Here is a 19,561-nt window from a genome sequence, read left to right as displayed (position 1 = left end):
TAGTTTCATACCCTGAATTTGTATTTAGATTGATTCGCTATTTTTAAAGATATCATTGCGGAGCTCCCGTTGTAATTCTTTTCGGGGGACATACGGTATAATGGCAGTACTTATCGTGACATAAAAATTGCTTTACTTTTCCCACCACCAAAGCATTATTCAATAAAAGAATACATGTAATATATAGGCAGCAGTAATCCTTTTCTCTTTGAAAATACTATTTTCTTGTCTATACACATACTATTTTTGACATGCATGGCTTTAGATCTGTGTGCTGTCACTATTCACCACATGTGTAAAAGCTCATGGTATTGCAGTCATGCCATAATAATAATTCATTTCATATTGTGGAAATACAATGTACTTTATAGGTGCATGTCATCACAATGAGTATGGTATCAGTAAGGTCTACTTACTACTCCCAGTCATAAGACTACTGAACAAAGGTGTCAATCATGTTACATACATGTATTGATTCAACCATACTCCAAAGCTAATACACATACTCTAAGATGGTAACTCACTTAAAGGACAAGTTCACCTTCATAAACATAAGGATCGAGAGAATGTAGCAATATTAGTAGAACACATAAGTGAAAGTTTGAGGAAAATTGGACAATCGATGCAAAAGTTATGAATTTTTAAAGTTTTTGTGTTGGAACCGCTGGATGAGGAGACTACTACAGCTTGTGAGTCATATGCGTACAACAGTATAAAGAAAATGTAAAAGAAAATTCAACATATTTTCACTTTTTTCGCATAATAAAAGAGCACTTGACTTGACTCTTTCTGAAGGCAGGGGGAATGATATTACCCATAACATTTGTCGGTAACGAGTCACGGGAATGTGTACTTTTTTCAAAAGATGGAATTTTGTGAAATTCTCTTTATATTTTCCTTATATTGTTGTACGCATGTGACATCCAAGTTATTCATACACTGCAGTAGTCTTCTCATCCAGCGGTTACTGCACAAAAACTTCGAAAATTCATAACTTTTTAACGGATTGTCTGATTTTCCTCAAACTTTCAATGATGTGGTCTACTAATATTGCTGCATTCTCTCAATCCTTATGTTTATGAAGGTGAACTTGTCCTTTAAAGTGACCATATCAAAATTTGTGGCATGTACAGAGTACTTTCAAACAAACATTTGTTTAACCTTAACTTTCATGAACCACTCTGACGTGTGGAAATTGTTCAGATATTGCTTGTGATAGAGATTTTACGATGGTGATAATCTGCCTCTTTATCATCAAAGACCACCCTCTCAGCACTAGATGCCATATTTGCCTGTGGTGATACAGTCACTCAACATGCAAGTAGCCTTGCAGACTTGTGGCTGAATATTACAGTACGAGCTGTACGAGCTGCACACAAGATCATTTAAACATGCTGATCAAAGACACCAAGCTAAACATAGATGATAAGCAGGCAAGGAAAATGAATGGACATCGAGACAGGGAGCTGAAAAGCAAGAAAAGTAGCCCGAAAGAAGCAGACACTGTCCTAGTAGGACAGCCCAAGAGGTCAAAAGCGAGCACACGATTTGACCCCCACCCAGTCAAGCTAGTTGGCAGAATGGATGCCACCATTATAGCAAGGTGGAAACAAAGAAAAAACATGGAAAAGTCTGATTATTCATGAAGGTGAATGCTCCTGTCGATTGACAGGAAGAGTTTGATCAAAACTTTGATATTGCTGGTGCATTCAATCCACTCACTGACATCGCAAAAGTCAACAGATGACCTTTCCCAATTGTACTGGATCTTCCTGAAGACAAGGGCGCATGGCCCCTGGGGATCCAGGGTAATGATGTTTATTCACATCAATATGGGAGGTATCCATTTGTGTTTGCAGTCGCCAATTTTTTCTCACGTTTATAAGTGTTACAGAAAAAGAATTAAAGTCTTCAAAATTTATGGATCTTCATCATTTTTGTTTTACTCTTCATGATCTGTGGCACAAAGGAAGGAAGATGTTGGAATTCCATAAAATTTTGTTTACACTGTATTGGAATGACACATAGAAGCAATGGAATTGAATGAATTTCGAGAAAGAATATTGGGATCACACATGAACGTGATGTAAAATTAGTGACTTATTTCTGGGGAGTGGTATTGAGGAAAAGAAAATGGAATACCAATATACCTTGATTGTTTTTATTCTTCAAATTTGAGAATGATTCAAGCAGTGATTCTAAGCTTTGGACAAACACTGTAAAAGCAGAAATTTCCATGCATTTCGCGCAACCAGAAGCTAGCATGAAAATAAAAGCATGCAAATATTTTTGCAAGCCACACTCCAGTAATTAATGTCCTCGTTCTGTAGAATATAAAAAACTATAAAAATTCATATTACCCTGGCCGAGCACAAGAAAATTACTCACGCGAAAATATTCACTTTTACAGTAATGCATTTGTTAGAGCAAAACACACTCACACACACAAGTAAACAAAATATTTTTTTTTCTTTTTACATTTGGTAGATGGTCTATGACTAAATAGTCCTGAAAGAACTAGCCTGGAATTAATTGAATTACTGCTTTGTCCTGTGTATTAAATTTTCCAAACCCATTTTGATTCAAGTCCAATGCATCATAAGTTCACCTGATATCATCACACGACAATATTAATACCCTTGTAATGAGGAAGGCAAAAACACACGCACACAAACACACAAAAAATACCCTAACACACTGTTCAGTGCATGAACAAATCTTTCACTTTGATTGCGTACACAAGAAATCTTGATGCTGCTGATTTTATAGCTACTTTACACAATACCCTACATCACCTGTCTTGAATATATAATATGTACATAAATCTTCCTCATTATTAAACTTGACTAAACATATATATATATGATTTTATGGTAAACTTTCTTTATAGGTGACCATAAGTATCTTAAGAGAGGGTCTATTCTAGGACTTTTGGATATTTGCTGTTACAGTATCAATGACAGTCTCACTTGTCAGCTATTGGAAGCATTACTTTCAATTACTAATATTTTCTTACAGACAAAGTTAAAGGCAAGATTCTTGTAAAAACACATTGTATCACTTATGTTTAGTACTGAGGCATAGTTCATCATTTTCAGAAGATAAAAATGAGCACAAGTTGTAAATATTTGGCAAACAGACTAATTCACACATAATTTGTGAGATATAACGAGGCCATTCTACATAGATGTTTACCTGCAAAAATTTGTTCACAGTAACTATCAAAGCAATGACCAGAAATTCTGAATAAGAATTGGTTGTAGTCATTGATAAGCCCTTTTTACACTTGTGTTTCTTCACCCCGTACTTTCTCTGACTCGGGACTATCGACACATGCATATTCATGATTACGCTGTGCACTGTACACGTACACGCACACACCGGCAGCACTTGATTATCTCGTTTCTGATTGGTCAGTGGGGGTCGCACTTCGTCTCCGTCGCTCAGCCCCGGATTATTTTTTTGTTCTGTTTACATTCGTTTGCTTGGCACCGCAATTGCGGGGTTAGCACCGCAATTGCGGAGCTAACCCTGCTATTTTGCAGGGCCAGATAGTACGGGACTATCGGTGGGGCTAGCCCACTTTGGCAAAAACGAGTGTAAACAGAAAGTGGGCTAAGGAAAGTCTGGTACCAATGGTGGGGCTAAGGCCCCCCCTTAGCCCCACCGTTGGTACAGGACTAAGCAAAAATTTTCAAGTGTAAAAAGCCCTCTAGTAATGCAAGTAACTGCCAAGGTGGGTCTTTCATACATGGAAGCCTGGGTCATTTATCACTCTACAGGTGAGACGGAGAGTTTTCTCCTCCAACAGTAAGTTGAAGGGGTGAAAACAAAAACAATTATACAAACTTAATGGTTACATCTGACCATTTCAACCCATATATTTGCTGGTTTGTGTAATTTGATTTTATACACTGTTATGCTATCCTTTACAGCAATCCCTCAAATGGATCCTTTATTCAATCTACAATCTGATATCTCGAACGGTCAGTTCCTCAAAAATTGCATTGACCTATTGGCCTGTATTCACAAAGGTGGTTTGAATCTAAAACATGGTTTATGCAAATTTCTTCAGCACAAACGTGTGCGACAGACTGCATACACTGACAGATGTAAAAAAAACATGCATTGATATGCAAAAGTCAAAGGTATGCCTATTTCACACTTATTTTAGTAAATAGGCTAAATTTATACCACTTTGTGAATCTGAGCCATTATGTTTCATCTGCTGCCTTAATTTATGATCACTGAAGTAAACCTGGCAGGCCTTGTTTAAGGATATCAGAACATTTCAAGGAATGAGTGCAATGACCTTTGACTTCGATTTTGTTTGTTTTTTTTGGGGGGGGGGAGGGGGCAGATTAAAAAATATATTCAATTCTACTTGCATCTCATGAAGAGTGTAAAAATCTGGACCAATTGTAATGAAAATTTTATGTACCAAGATTTTGAGCACACTGACAGAAAGACAAATGGGCCATCATTCCCAGCCAATAAACACAAATCAAAATAGAAAGATATGAGAGGGAGACATAAAATGAGTTGATTCATCCACAGATTTCCATTCACTTCACAGCACTTTCCCAGGATTCATGATGTTTAGAGGATCTAAGGTACGCTTGATGTTCTTCATGACGTCGATACCGACTTCACCAATCTCTTCCACCAAGAGCTGCTTCTTACCAAGACCAATGCCATGCTCACCGGTGCACGTGCCGCCCACTGAAATAGCTCTCCTAGAATAGTCAACAAATGTATCATAATTTTTTTTTTTAACCACACTCACAAAATAGAGGCAGTGCAAACACAATGAAGCAAAGACACACATACACTTACACTTTCCAATCAGAATACCTCTTAAACAGTGCATTCTTTTATAATGAACACGCTTATAACAAAATTCTGGTTACAACGAAGCAAAAATTCAGGCCACAACATTATCTGCTCTATGGTTTTTATTGTTCATTTGTTCAATAATGAGATTTCAATATAACAAAAGAAATTGCCGGTCCTGAGAACTTCATTGTAATGAAAGTCCACTATACCATGTCATGATGAATTCAACAGGCTGCCATTTTACAGTAGACCACAGGCCCCATGCATTTATACCTCATGCAGTACATTCAGAACATGGACATTCCCCCCCCCCCCCCCCATTTTGCATGATCTACTCATATATTTGTATAAAAGCACATTATTTTTTCTAATTTCTTTAACTCTGCTCATATGTTGTTATCGGCATTATCATAGAATTATAAGACTGAAATACAATCCAGAAAACCGTGACATATCATTTTGTGATCATGAATGAAAATATCACTCCTGCACAACAATAATTAGACAGAAAGATCGTCAATAATGGATAACTTAAAGAACTCAGTAAATGGTGCCCTAAAAGCCAAACAGCGAGTCCCAGCTCACCTGCCGAGGATGACAGTAAATTCCTTTGCCTTTTGAATCTCAGTCTGATTGTTGGGATCCAGCAGTAAAATAGAGTGGAAGTTGCCATCACCCACATGACCAACTATGGCATCTGTAAAGATCAAAATATGTATGGAAAGCATGACAATCACATGACATGTATTGAATTTTGAAAGATGCTTTTCACATTTCATCCATACTAAAGGATATAATTATCAAAGACCATGAATGTGTCTTCCATACCATATGAGGACACTGGCTGCAATTTCAAACATCTGACAAAAGAAATGGTGATGAACATGAAGTTCATGCTTTTACAGAAACAGTAGATGCCTAATGGCATACTGAATTCACTTCTCAACAATTTTCTGGTATCATAAGGATCTAGTATTCTTTACCACACATTGCTCTGAATTCTGTGGTACAATTCCTAATTAGTGACGGAACTCAGTAGTCTTACTTGCACAGCCACCTGTGTCTTTAGATGATTACAAAACTGAGGGTGCAAAAAGAAAACAAGAAACAAAAGAAAAAACAAACTTACAACAGAATCCAAATCTCTTGAGGTCTGCGACTGTGTCGTGGATCACCTGGGGCATGGCTGAGATGGGTACACAGACATCAGTGGACAAGCCCTAGACACAGAGTACACACAAGATTATTTTTAGCAGCAATCCACTGCTCAACTCATGACATGACATTCACACATATTCTCCAGACAGAGGAAATACTCTTTTACTTTATTAAAGAGGACAAAACTACACTTTTTGGTCTTTTTTTACAAAATATGCTTGGGAAGCACAGATGATTGACAAAGTAGGAAACAAACACACTTTCTGCACATTTTGGAAATGTGGCATGAAATATCTCAATCACTGGAAAGCTTAACCCGTTGAGGACGAGACTTACGTACACTCGGTGGCAAGTGTCTATGGGAAATGCGTGTTGTAGCAAAATCAGCCTGTCCTCAACGGGTTAAAGTGGGAATACAAAACCATTTTTTTTTTCTATGTGCAGCCACTTTATAAGACCATTGTTGTGGTGAGTCATACATAAGAAACTACCGGTATAATAACAGCAACATCAAAATCATGCGACCAAGTGTAGCTCCTCTGAAAAGGTAACAGGGTATCATTGCAGTGTCAAATCATTCAGAATATCACTAGCCTGTTCCCTCTGGAGTTATTTCTTTATAATTCATGGGTTGAATTTAAGCCAAATTTCTCTTCTTTGTAGACTTCCATTCAAAATGAAGTCTGGACTGCATCAGAGCTTGAGATGGTTTAGTCTTGTTACAAGGCATTCCGATATCCCAGCAGGGAAACCACATCACACATGCAATAATGGAAAACGACCACACAAGCCCTTCTCACCTTGCAACCTGGCCTGAGGGCGAGGCTAGCATACCAAATGTCATGTCTGGCTTTCCATAACTTGTTTCTGTCCTCCATCTTCTCGGCCCAAGCAAACTCTGAGCTGCCATTGTAGCTCATTATTTCCTCTGCAACAATGTCACAACCATACAACTCCCATTAGGATCAGAAATACTACATCTCGTCAAGGTGTTTTATCAAACAAAACAAAAAATAGTATTGGTCATAGCTGGCCTCCAACCCGAACTTGCATAATTGGTAGAATAATGCCTTCTCTAATATAAGATCATTTCCACATGTATAACAACAAATTTATTCCTAAAATTTCTCCTGGTATTTTTTCTATTCTGTATAAATCAAATACACCTAGTTATAGAACAAAGATAAAAACAATTAATATCTATGCAAAAACAGATGTAGTATCATGCTTTACAAAGGTTTTTTACTGAAGTTATGCATGGGCAAAAATTCCCATATTCACTTGATAATGTGGAACAGTAAAGTAGAAACAATGTCATACTAACATGTTAAAGACAATCGATGGAGAAGCAGGCCTGTCTTGCATTATCATTTGAAGTTGGGAAAACAATAAACTGAGTTTCGATCATAAAGCCTTTTCTTGTACGACTCTGACTGATTTGCACACATGTAATATGATGCATTTTCCTTGAACACAGCTTTCAAAAACATTTCAGAATATACATGCCCCAGAGAATCTTCTGTGACTGATAACTTTGTTGTTTTTACCAACTTTGTTGTTGTTTTTTTAACACATGTTGCATGGTATCTTCTGTCAAACAATCAAACACAAACAAACAAACAAGCAAAATCTCAGTGTGATGCAATTAGCTTCATCTTGTATTTCCCTGCTAAAATGAACTTCAGTGTCATGTTTATGCCTGGGATTCACTTCCATCGAAACATTCCAGTAATACCATTTACGAGAACATACTTTCATGCCTGCATCTAACTACTAAAGTATGTGTTTGCTTTAATCAGACAGGCTTACCAACAGCCTCCACCTGTGCTTTGACACTAGCATCAGAACCATGGAACTCCAGAAAAAGGGTCGGTGCCACTCTGTTGTTGAGGTCACTGTATTTGTTGGTTGCAATTACCGAGTTTTCATCAAGGAATTCTGTATCAGAGGTGTATATTGGGTATATCTTGTCAGTTTAGGCCTTTGCCCTCATTTTCAGTTAAGAAATTCCAGCATGTGAATAATTATTCCAGATTTAGCTAGCTCTTGATAATTTCAGATTTCAAGGTTTTTAAATATGAATATCTCCATGACAGTCATAGAGAATTTATAAATGCAAAGAGAAAATGAAAACTCAGAGCTTAAAGTTCACAAGAGCTGCTCCTTTGTTTTATTTATTTTGTTGAACATATCTTTCTCTTCATGATTCAAACATCATGGTCAAACATCATCCAGAAATGTGGGAGGATTGGTAAGCCACATTTGCCACAGTAAATAAGATAGTTTTGCATATATACACACCACTCAAAACACAATGGAACACAAATAATTTGGCAAAAACTGTTTTCAATCCACATGTTAAGCATGTATTAAACTATACATGTATGATCTTACTTCAGAACAGAGCCTCATGACTGAATGCATACATTCAGGGAGAACACAGTAAGTGAATACATCACTATACAATTTCATCTGAAATAATTTATAATTCTTGACCATAGTATGACTAACTATGCTTGTCTCACAATTTCACAAGAGCATCAATCAATATATTCATTCATCAGTTCTGTATGATCATCTGAATTTGACCATTCCCAGTCCGTGTTTCAAAAGAGTTTCCTATTTTCTTGATAATTCTACTAACACTCCTATGAGAACTGCTCTTTCTGTTCTAATTTTGTGCCAAATCATCTTTTTTTTTTTTTAAGGTTGGGAGGTCTGCTTAAACTCTCCTCCTTGCAAGACCTAAGACCTAACAACAGCGATTTAAATATTCAAGGACATGAAGCACAGAGGATCAAGTACTGTATACACCATATATTTAGTGAGTCTAAATTTTTGCGAATCGAGACTTCCCGATGATTTCGTGAGTGGTTAAATTCGCGATCATGGAGTAAAGTACTGTACAGAGAAATGTATACATGTGCGTCACATTCATATCGGGATCAGAGTCATTATTTTTGCGTGTCTTTAATTTTACAAATAGCACTTGACTCGCGAAATTCATAAAAAAATAAAAACTTGCGCAATATTTGGCGTATACAGTACTGAGAGGTTTCCTACCTATTCTGGCTATGGGCACACCACACTGTAAGACTTGTAACACAGAGTCCACTGCAGCTTCGACTGTATCAAATGAACACACAGCAGACATCATCTGTGTAGGAACAAAAACAGCCAAAAGATCAGTGTAGCAATGTATTCTAATATATTAGGCAATATGCATGCACCCCTAACAGAGGGCTAGAAAGGCACCCACTTTTTATTCACAGTTTGTCTGACAATAGCCAGCCATGAACATACTCGAATTTCATGCAAACCTTACTATAAGACAAAGGATGCTCCCGACATCCAGGAAGCTTCTTCAAGTTTTGTATGTTATAGATGAAAATGATAAATGCTAAATGGATTTCAGGTATTGAGAGATGTATACAGTAGGAAGAAGTAATTAAATATCTTGTTACCTGATCTTCAGAGAGTTCAAAATAAACATTTAATATTTCAATATACATTGGTAAAGCAGCCTGTTGTACTACTTGGCAAGAGAAGAAATTACAGCTTTGTGAATAGCACTGACAAAAGTAAGTAATATAAATATTGTATAGGTAAGATACATCACATATGAATTTCAATATCACTTCAAACGTCTGTATGAATATAGGATGATGATTTTTATCAGATGGCCACACACATAATTGCTCCAACAGAATTTGTTGTATAAATATTGACTTCTCTCTTAATATTTGGTACAGAGCAGTTTCAGCTGAACAATTTGTGTGATATCCCACTGTTAAATCTAATGGGTTTGCTGCTTAAAAGTGCAGATTATCAACCATGCTGTACAGATCAAATGTACCGACACACTGCTGAATTCTGATTGTGTGAAAGCCAAATCAAACTCAAGTTAGGTGGTAGATTACAATGCATCATTACAGGCAACTGGCCTCTATTTTGATAATTATTTGACCATTCATCTTGGTCCCCCAGGGTAGGTTTACCAGTGTCCTTTTGAATTTTTCCAGTCACTTGAGCAGGAGTTGCACTTAAGTCCACAGATTAATGACAAAATAAAAGCCAGCTGTGTGAATCTCAATGACTCACCACACACATAATTTTGAGGATAAACTCAGCTTACCCGTAATCATTCTACATTTACAGGTTGCATCAACCCAACACTTACCACCTCTGGCAAGCCATACACTCTAAGCGTTGCCTTGGTAATAATACCCAGAGTTCCCTCTGATCCAACTATGAGGTTTGTCAGATTGTAGCCTGCTGATGTTTTCCTATTATGAGATCATTAATGGAATGACATGTGAGGAACAAACATTTACATAAAACCATGCAACAGCAAGTATTGTAAGCTGTTAAGTACAAAGAAATTACACTTACTTGCAATGTCAAAGTTCTGAGAAGAACTACAAATATCTTTAGTAAGTTCAGGAGCATTCTCTTAGTAGTTACTTATTTTTACGCCAGTGTTTTCCCTTTTCTTCTTTCAATGTAATGGATGTCAGTTCCCAACATTCTATGAGAAGGGAGTTAAATGGCAGTTGAATAGAAAAACTGAAGATTAACTGTTAGACTTATTCACATTCTGGCATACCATGATTGACAACATAACATAGTCCTTACATTGACTCTACATCTTTTCAAATTAAAATAAAAAATCATGACGTAACTCCTTCCAGGGACTTTTCTAGTTTCCCATCAACTCTACATAAGGGAGACCTATGTGGACTGGGAACACCTACTTCAAGCAATGAATGACTTAATAAATGATGCGATGGTCTGATCTGGTCTGAAAATTCATATCAATTTAGAGCTGTGTACGTGACCTCTGCTGCTGCAGAGTGGGCTGTACATCAAAATCTGCCCGATAATGGTGAATCAAATTGAAAAGCCCAAAAGTTCTTTGGCAGACACATACAAAAAGTGTGAAACACTAACAAGAACTGAACTCCACTGCACAGAGATAAACATTACATTATGGCAAATGCTGGGAATTTACAGAAAGGAAGATTATTAACAGTTTGCAAAATTTCACTAGAAATTTCTACGGCTGAGAGAGTGAACATAACATTACTTGTAGGCTTACCTGGGTCTCTTTCCTTGGCCAGCTGTGTGCATGATTGATCCATCGGGCATCACTACCTCCAGGTTGATGACATTTTCTCGCATGGTTCCATACCTGACAGCATTGGTTCCCGAGGCACTGGTCGAAGCCATACCACACAGTGAGGCATCCGCACCAGGGTCTAGAAATAAGATAGGATGGGGGCAAAACAAGATTACGCTTCGGTATAAGTCATAGTCTTGTCATAATCTTGTGAAAATGTTAGTGCACAAGACTGCAGCTTCAAGCCTCACATGCAGACATACATTTTGTATACCGGTAACTCACAATACCACTCTGCACTCATGTCAAAATGGAAACCCAGTTCTTTTACCAGTCATCTTCCCTTTTTTTTTTCTTTGTCTGTATTTGTCTGTAACACACACACTTCCACAAACATACATACTACACATAGAGAAGAATGCAGAGGGACAATTAAACCACACATGGGGAAGGCAACTCTCCACACTCGTACTGAAGTGCATGACAGCAGTTGAGTACTTGATATAACCACCTACTCTACTGCATATGCTCACATACATTAGTCCTACTGCCTAGCAACAAATATGTAGACTGTGGATTTGGCAGTGTATCTATCTGGATGTGTTAAAAACAGCAATTCTAGTATGAAATAACTGTAATTATGTATATTTCTAGATTGATTCTGTTATCACTTTTAGACATTAACGAGAAACAACAGAAGTGCTTTGACCTTTTTAAAGTGGTTGTGGTTTCATTTAAGCAGTAAAAATAGCATAAACAAAGTAAACTAAATTGAATTCTGTTGCACTTAAGCAGTGTTCCTGCTAAAGCAATTCCTGATTATTGGGTAAGCATTGCACCACTTAGGCACAAAATGTAGTCATTTTGAAATGTCATCATTCGTCCTCACCAACTGGAAACCAGAGGCCATAATCTTTCAAGTAATGGTTGAGAGAAAGGCGAGTGACTCCTGGCTGCACTGTCACATCAAAGTCTTCAGCATGGAGGTCTGTGATTTCATCCATCTTGGAGAGATCCACACACACTGCACCCTGGAAGTCAATTAACAAGCTCCCATTAGTTTGAAATAATACATAAATCTATAAGGCATGATTTTACTCAATCTTTTCTCAAGTTGATGCTAATAAAGTCACTCAGACAAGGAAGGGAGAAGTTTCATTCAAACTGGACAGTCACTCTGAATGTTATATAATTTGAAAGATTCACATGTTTTCTCAAAACAGAGATATTTGTGGCAACCATAATTTATGTGCAAATACAGTGAGGTGATGCTGTCATGACCTCAAAAGTCTCTAGCTCACCTGCTCACAAGTTTTAATCAAATTTCCTCTTCAAAAATCACATAAAACAGAACAATTTGTGTCCTTCACATCAAATCATGGCAGTGTCGAATCAACATAATGAAGAATTCTAAGGAGGACAGGTTTGTAGTTGTTCATTTATATATCATAAAAAAAGAGTTTTATGACAAGAAATCTGCTTCTTTTCCTTCATGTTGTGGTAACATTGCATATTTCAAACAGACACTTGTGTGTATTTGCATCATGCCAGTTAAAGCCTACAGGATGGTAGAGGTATGTTTTACTACAAATGTACAAATGAAGAAGAAGAAGAAGAAGAAGAAGAAGAAGAAAGGAAGAAGACCAGAGATACCATGGGGGAGTTTCAAGAAGAATTTGAAAGTCAATCTTAAAAGCTAATAGCAACCTAAAATCATGATACGCTGAGTGTGTCTTTAATGATATTCTAGCTTCCTCATGAATATGACAATTTTAGAGACTTTCTGATGTAGCTATTCACATACAAAGCAGCATAAGTGACCAAGGAATTGGTCTCTAAATTTTCATAACAATTTAAGTGGGTTCTGAAAACATTAAATAATGTTTAACAGGGTAACCAGTGTCATAACATAATATTAAGTTGATCTTGTCTTTTAAGATAGCCTTTTCTTTGTAAAACACCCCCAGCTAACATGCATCCCACTAAAGTACTCACCTGCACGCCTGTAACGCCTCCTTCCAGGCCGGTCCCAGTGCCAAACGGAATCACTGGTGCTCTGTGCTTGCTGCAGATCTGGACCACCTTGCTGACCTGTTCTGTGCTCTGAGGCCACACTACCAGGTCAGGTGACACTGGACTGTCATATGAAATGTAGAGGATCTTATCTACAATGACTGCATTCCTTGGCATTAAAATCAGTGCGATTCAATTTAGTTTGATATGATTTAATTAGATTCAACTTTAACATGAACAAAGCTTGATGTTAACTTTAAATACAGCTTCCTCGCTAAGTGGCTTACCCTGGTCTTACCGTAATTGATAAATTGCTCAATAAATACAACAAATTGATCTAATCCAGCTGATCAGCACTTTGCCATATGTGTTGAGTGTATGATTAACTTTAACCCAGTTTAAGGCTATCAATCCCTGGCAAAGGAATGTTCCCACACTTTACATAATGTCACTAGACTGCACAGCTTAGTTCCTTGGTGTGGTCTGCAGATACCTGTGATAGGACTCATCATGACTGTGCTGCTCCCGAACAGCTTCAGCGGCAGACACATTCTGGTGGCCCACGACTGCAGCTATCCCCTCCTGAACACCAGCAGCAAGGGGCTGTGAGATGAGTTGAAGAGGAATTTTAGCTGACATATCTATAAGTCAAAATGAATCATCACTCTAAGTACAGCTGTAGAGGTTTGCATTGATAAAGTAAGAATCAACAGACTAGAAGAAGTCTCATTAATACGATACCTGGACACAGAGTAAAGGAAGTCGTGGAATTTCAAAGTTTGACATGTTTTCATACATAAGATAATGGTAACAATCACATAGCATATGCATTGTATGTACATTAGATAAGATGATGATGTCATCATATCAAAAGTCATTAATGGTTCAAGGCACAAACATTTACTAAATTTCATTTAATGAAGAGAAACTAAGGGGAAAATAACAAGAATGTACGGGTAACCCACGGTAATACTCTTAACAATCTACTGTAGAGTGACCCCAGTGCAAGATCTCTTGCAGGGGAGGGGTTGTAGTTGTTGAATACCCCTTATAGTTTCTGAATTATGAATAACATGATTTTTTATATAACTTTGTAAACTAAAATCAGTGCTACTGGTGTGAGGAGATAGCATCATTGACTCATCTCATTCACTTTTTGAATGCATGTAAGCATGTGACCAATGTGTATATTTAAAGGAAACCAAAACCCAAAGAGAATTGTGAATTGAGTGAAAGCAGCAACATTAGTAGAACACATCAGTAAAAGTTCGAGGAAAATCGGACAATCGATGCACAAGTTATGAAGTTGTAAAGTTTTGGTGTTGGAACTGCTGGAGGAGAAGACTACTACAGGTATAGCCATAACACTTGCTGAATTTCAAACAAAAATTATTTTAGAACATTTTCAGGAACAAAGAAATGGATATCGAGACTTGGGAGGGGACATCAGTGCCCATAACTTTTGAACAAAGTATGATATTAGACTGATGACGCTATTCCAGACTATCCATGTACAGGGCTGCCAACACTGGAAACTAGTCGAGAGAGAGACTCCCATAGGCCAATGCTATAATTTAGGAGTCAAAATGAGTGAGATCAATAGAAATGCATGCAAATGAAATAAAGTTTTAGAGTGAGAAAGGACCAAAATGCGTGAGTCTCATGCTCAATGCGTGAGAGTTGGCAGCCCTGCATGTACATCAAAGTTATGCTTGAATGACCTGGTGTTCCCCTCTCATTCAAGCCTCCAGGTCTGGCATTGTGTCAGGGATTGATTGTGTAGTATATTGTTACCACTTCTTTCCACATTATGTACACATGTACACATGTACCGTACTTTATTTTGAATTGAAGCTTACTCTGTGCACAGAGGATGATGTCCAGATATTCTTGGTTGGATGAAAGCGCCCATGTTGACAGAGACGCTGACTAAAAACTCCAGCTAGTCTGGCAAAGGCCATGGTGGTCAGCTGCATATTGATAAGAGACAGAGACAGGGGAACAAAACTCCAGTTGAGACAGAAGAGATGCTTCAAATGGCTAGATATTTCCTTGAATAATTCAGTTGATCTTTAAACAATAAATAAAGTTTAGTCCATAGTTATGTGCCTATAGATGTGATCTCTTCACATTGTGGAATACTCTTTTCAGGCCCATACAAACCTCTCCCTTGATCTTTAAAGGACAAGTGCACCTTCATATGTACATAAGGACTGAGAGAATGCAGCAATATAATAGTAGAACACATCAGTGAAAGTTTGAGGAAAACCGGACGATCTGTTCGAAAGTTATGAATTTTTGAAGTGTCAATTGATGCCACCATCACTGGATGAGAAGACTACTACAACTTGTGATGTTAAATGCATAGAATGGTAAAGAAAACATAAAGAAAATTCAACATATTTTCACTTTTCTCACATAAAATAAGAGCACTTGCCTCTTTCAGAAGGTGGGGGATGATATTTAAAACTCTTAAGTTAACATTATGTCATTAGCAAGTTGAGGGAATGTGCACTTTTTTCTAAATATGAAATTTTGTGGAATTCTCTTTACAATTTCTTTATATGGTTCTACGCATGTGACAATCTACACTGCAGTAGTCTTCTCATCCAGCAGGGTGTACAGTGCAGAAACTTTAAAAATTCACAACTTTTGAATGCACTGTGTGATTCTCCTCAAACTTTCACTGGTGTGTTCTACTATTGAAATATTGCTACAGTCTCTCAATCCACATGTATATGAAGGTGAACTTGTCCTTTAACACATTTATTGTGTGTGACATCATTCATATGATATGGTTTTATTTCAATTCATGCACATGCAGTCTCATTGCACTTCTTTTGACATTCCAAACAAACAAAGTCTACAATGCTGTGGCAGAGCTGGTGACAATCTAATGTAATGTGCTCAAAGGAAATGAGAGACAGCACCTCACACACTGCTAATAATAATATAGAGCTCTAGTGTGGTAATAACTATACACAGCCCAGTTGCTGTAAAAAGCGACATTTTACAGCAACTGGGCTGTGTATAGTTAGTGAGGTAACAGTTTCAACTTCATTTTTAGTTCAACCAGTAACCTTGACACTAATAAAATATACATGTATAAACATTAAATAATTTAATATATTACTAAATTGTCAGTTATTTTCTCAATGACTGTAGATATCTACTAGCTATAGACCCTAGAGCCCGGCTATAGAGTAAACTTGACAACCCTGTTTGTGGCAGGCTTTGTACAGGGTGCCTATACAATTTGCGGCAGGGGCCCTTTAATTCATTCATTGATGAAAGGACCTAATCAGGTGTCACTTCCCATAACTTAATATCAAGACATAACATTTGCGAGTAACTCCTGCTTGTATTCTAAAGTGGAACTATTAAAGTCTGTTAGCACAAATGACATTCATTAGCTGTTAATATTGATGAATGGAACTGCCCCTGCCACAAATACCGGTAGGCACCCCGACGCAAACTGGAGAATTTACTCTAGTATAGTAGTAGGTGACTGCCTAACCTAACTGTTATCATGCAGACAGGGATGCCAAGTTCAAAACAAATTTATGAGTGAGGTTTTCATGACTCGGCATCTCGGCATGTGAATGTGCGTGCGAGCAAGGGTGTGGCAGTGCTACCAAGTCTCACGCATTGTGAGTGAGACTCAAGCATTTAGGGTCTGTCTCACGATGTCACGCATGACACCCATTTTTCTCACGCATTGGGAGCATAGCTTAAAGGGTTAAAGTAAGAGTTGCAATTGAAGGCATATTTCCCTGCAAAATAAGTAAAAAATAGTCACTTAAGTATGCACCAGCTGGCACCATTAAGAGCTAAAAATTGAAAAAGCTCCCTACCGTGGGAGGGCGGACACCCCCTCCCACACCTTCCCCTCACTGAGTCGCTTCGCTCCTTCGCTAAAGCACATCCACATGCGTGCACGCCATGATGCTGAGTCATGAAAATCTCACTCATAAAAATTTTTTGAACTTGGCATCTATGGTGTGGGAGGGGTTTTTCCCCCCTGTGGCCTCCCACGGTAGGGAGCTTTTTCAATTTTTAGCTCTTACTGGTGCGATCAGGTGCATACTTAAGTGACTATTTTTACTTATTTTGAAAGACAAAAGGGAAATACTATACCTTCAATTACAACTATCACTTTAATCTTTTGAGCTATGCTCATTATTATAGGCCCAAGTTGCAGACTTCGCCCGATGCGTGAGAAAAACGGGTGCCATGCGTGAGATCATGAGATGGCCCCTAAATGCTTGAGTCTCATGCAGAATGCGTGATACCTGGTAGCTCTGTGCAGATCAGTTCGGGAAACCCACTCACAAGGGGGGCCCCTCCTTATAAGTAACCCGTCCCCCTTATAAGTAACCCCGTCCCCCTTATAAGTAACCCCCGGGGTAACCCCGGGACGCTCCGTATACACAGTTACACACTGTGGGAGCGTCCTGAGTCAATAGAGTGCTATATCGGTAAGCTTGAAAAACATACACAGTCTGTCACAGATTTTCGCACCTCCGTAGGTTTCGAATATCACGAGGAAAAAACGTACTTTTATAGTATACATAAGATTCTTATCTAATTAATACCCTTCGTTCACCTTGTTCTTGTTCACACTGGTCCAATGATCTTGAAAAAACGTTTTTTTCACGGCCATATACGGGTCCGTAGTCCTAGCTCCCCATCCCATTCACCATTTTCGAAATCAGTATGCAGTACACTGCGCACGTAAATATTCATGTGCTGGCGGAGTCGCAATGCGTTTAGCCTTTTGACAAGGCGTGCGCGCGCGCACCCACCCAGAAAGCAACGCAATATACAGCGAGAGGGTTTGCCAACAGTATGATAAGGCCTTGCCACAAAGCTACACGACTTGACGGCCAGCGCATGCGCACAAATCTCAAATCCATTGACTGTATAAGGTGTAGTTCTCCCGAGTTCCTCTCGACCGAGTCGCATTTAACTCATCAAACCGAGCAGAAAGGGACTATTGCCAGAACCAAAAGTTGAACGCAGTCAGTCTTCAACATTACATCTTCACTTGTAAGTCTTCATATTGCAGAATTTTTGCGATTTCATATTGATTTTTAGGCGCTATACTTCGCCTGTCATGATCATGTCTGCTACAATGCGCAGCCCCAACACTGCGTGTTGGGGCTGGTCGCAGTTACCCCCGGGGCACCCCTTATAAGGAGTCTCCACGCTTTTTTGCAATGCAACGCGAAAATGAAAGGACTGCGGCAATTCGCTTGATTATGTCCATAAAGCTTCACAAGTTTCCTAGTTACTCACGAAATTTGAGCAAAATCGGTTTGAGGCATCACATCTAAAATCATGGATTTAAATGCGATGTCAAACGACCCATGCGAATGCTGAAATGCGAGCGATTACTGGCGCGAGTGTCGCCAGGCGCGGCGGCGCGGCAATGCTTGAGTGCAGACGTGGCGACTGAGTACGAGTACGGAGACTCAGTCGCCACGTCTGCACTCAAGCATTGCCGCGCCGCCGCGCCTGGCGACACTCACGCCAGTAATCGCTCGCATTTCAGCATTCGCATGGGTCGTTTGACATCGCATTTAAATCCATGATTTTAGATATGATGCCTCAAACCGATTTTGCTCAAATTTCGTGAGTAACTAGGAAACTTGTGAAGCTTTATGGACATAACCAAGCGAATTGCCGCAGTCCTTTCATTTTCGCGTTGCATTGCAAAAAAGCGTGGAGACTCCTTATAAGGGGTGCCTCGGGGGTTACTTATAAGGGGGACGGGGTTACTTATAAGGGGGACGGGTTACTTATAAGGAGGGGCCCCCCTTGTGAGTGGGTTTCCCGAACTGAGATAAATGAATTTTCACTGTGCTGTTGATCTATTTTCAACTTGATCTCTTATTGCATCATTTTTATTTTAGCACGATAAGATTATAGATCTACTATTATGTCTACGGCAACCTCATCCCCTCTCACCCTCACAAAGCAAGAAAAAAAAAGAAGAAAAAAAAAACAGATAAGCAGTGATCAGTTAATAGTTATAAGAATTGAGCTGAGTGAGGGAGCCGAAGATTATGATAATAATAATAATCAGAAACAACTTTGTAGATCTGGATAAAGATTATCAAAACCAAGGGAAATGTATGAATATAGAACGCTCTTTAATTGAGTCTTAGTCTTACCTCATTATCCAAGTGTCAACACAGAGTATAGACAGCGTACCAATACGTGAACAGATGAGATCTCTAGCCTGCGTAACTGCCCGACCCCTCCTCTATTTACCGAGGCTCTAGAACGTGGACCGGTCAGCCTGTGGCTGTGCAGAGCAGCGCGTAGCCCGAGACTAGACGACCTGCTAGCAGCTTGGGCTGGTGGCCGCGCCCGGCGCGGCGGGGGAGAAAATGTGGACGTTCCCAATGGAAAGGAGATGTTATCGCGACC

General features: G+C 38.7%; 1 protein-coding gene across 1 annotated transcript; it reads right to left on the bottom strand.

Moving 5' to 3' along the window:
- Window positions 1–4,517: 4,517 nt before the first annotated feature.
- On the bottom strand, window positions 4,518–19,359 carry LOC139714582 (probable D-lactate dehydrogenase, mitochondrial). The gene is made up of 13 exons (XM_071626273.1): window positions 19,303–19,359; window positions 14,986–15,096; window positions 13,620–13,729; window positions 13,109–13,250; window positions 12,003–12,144; window positions 11,093–11,252; window positions 10,175–10,280; window positions 9,058–9,151; window positions 7,804–7,932; window positions 6,795–6,922; window positions 5,966–6,056; window positions 5,422–5,533; window positions 4,518–4,736 (listed from the first exon to the last, which is right to left on the bottom strand). Exons 2-13 carry the CDS (start codon window positions 15,085–15,087, stop codon window positions 4,571–4,573), a joined length of 1,482 nt encoding a protein of 493 aa, XP_071482374.1. The 5' UTR covers window positions 15,088–15,096; window positions 19,303–19,359; the 3' UTR covers window positions 4,518–4,570.
- Between the last annotated feature and the right edge of the window lie 202 nt (window positions 19,360–19,561).

The sequence above is a fragment of the Diadema antillarum genome, unplaced genomic scaffold (assembly GCF_040938485.1).
Source record: "Diadema antillarum isolate AM-2024a unplaced genomic scaffold, OU_Dant_1.0 seq00002330_RagTag, whole genome shotgun sequence".
In the NCBI taxonomy this organism is placed as follows: Eukaryota; Metazoa; Echinodermata; class Echinoidea; order Diadematoida; family Diadematidae; genus Diadema; species Diadema antillarum.
The sequence above is the reverse complement of the archived record's forward strand: the minus strand, read 5'-3'. Positions and strand labels throughout refer to the sequence as shown.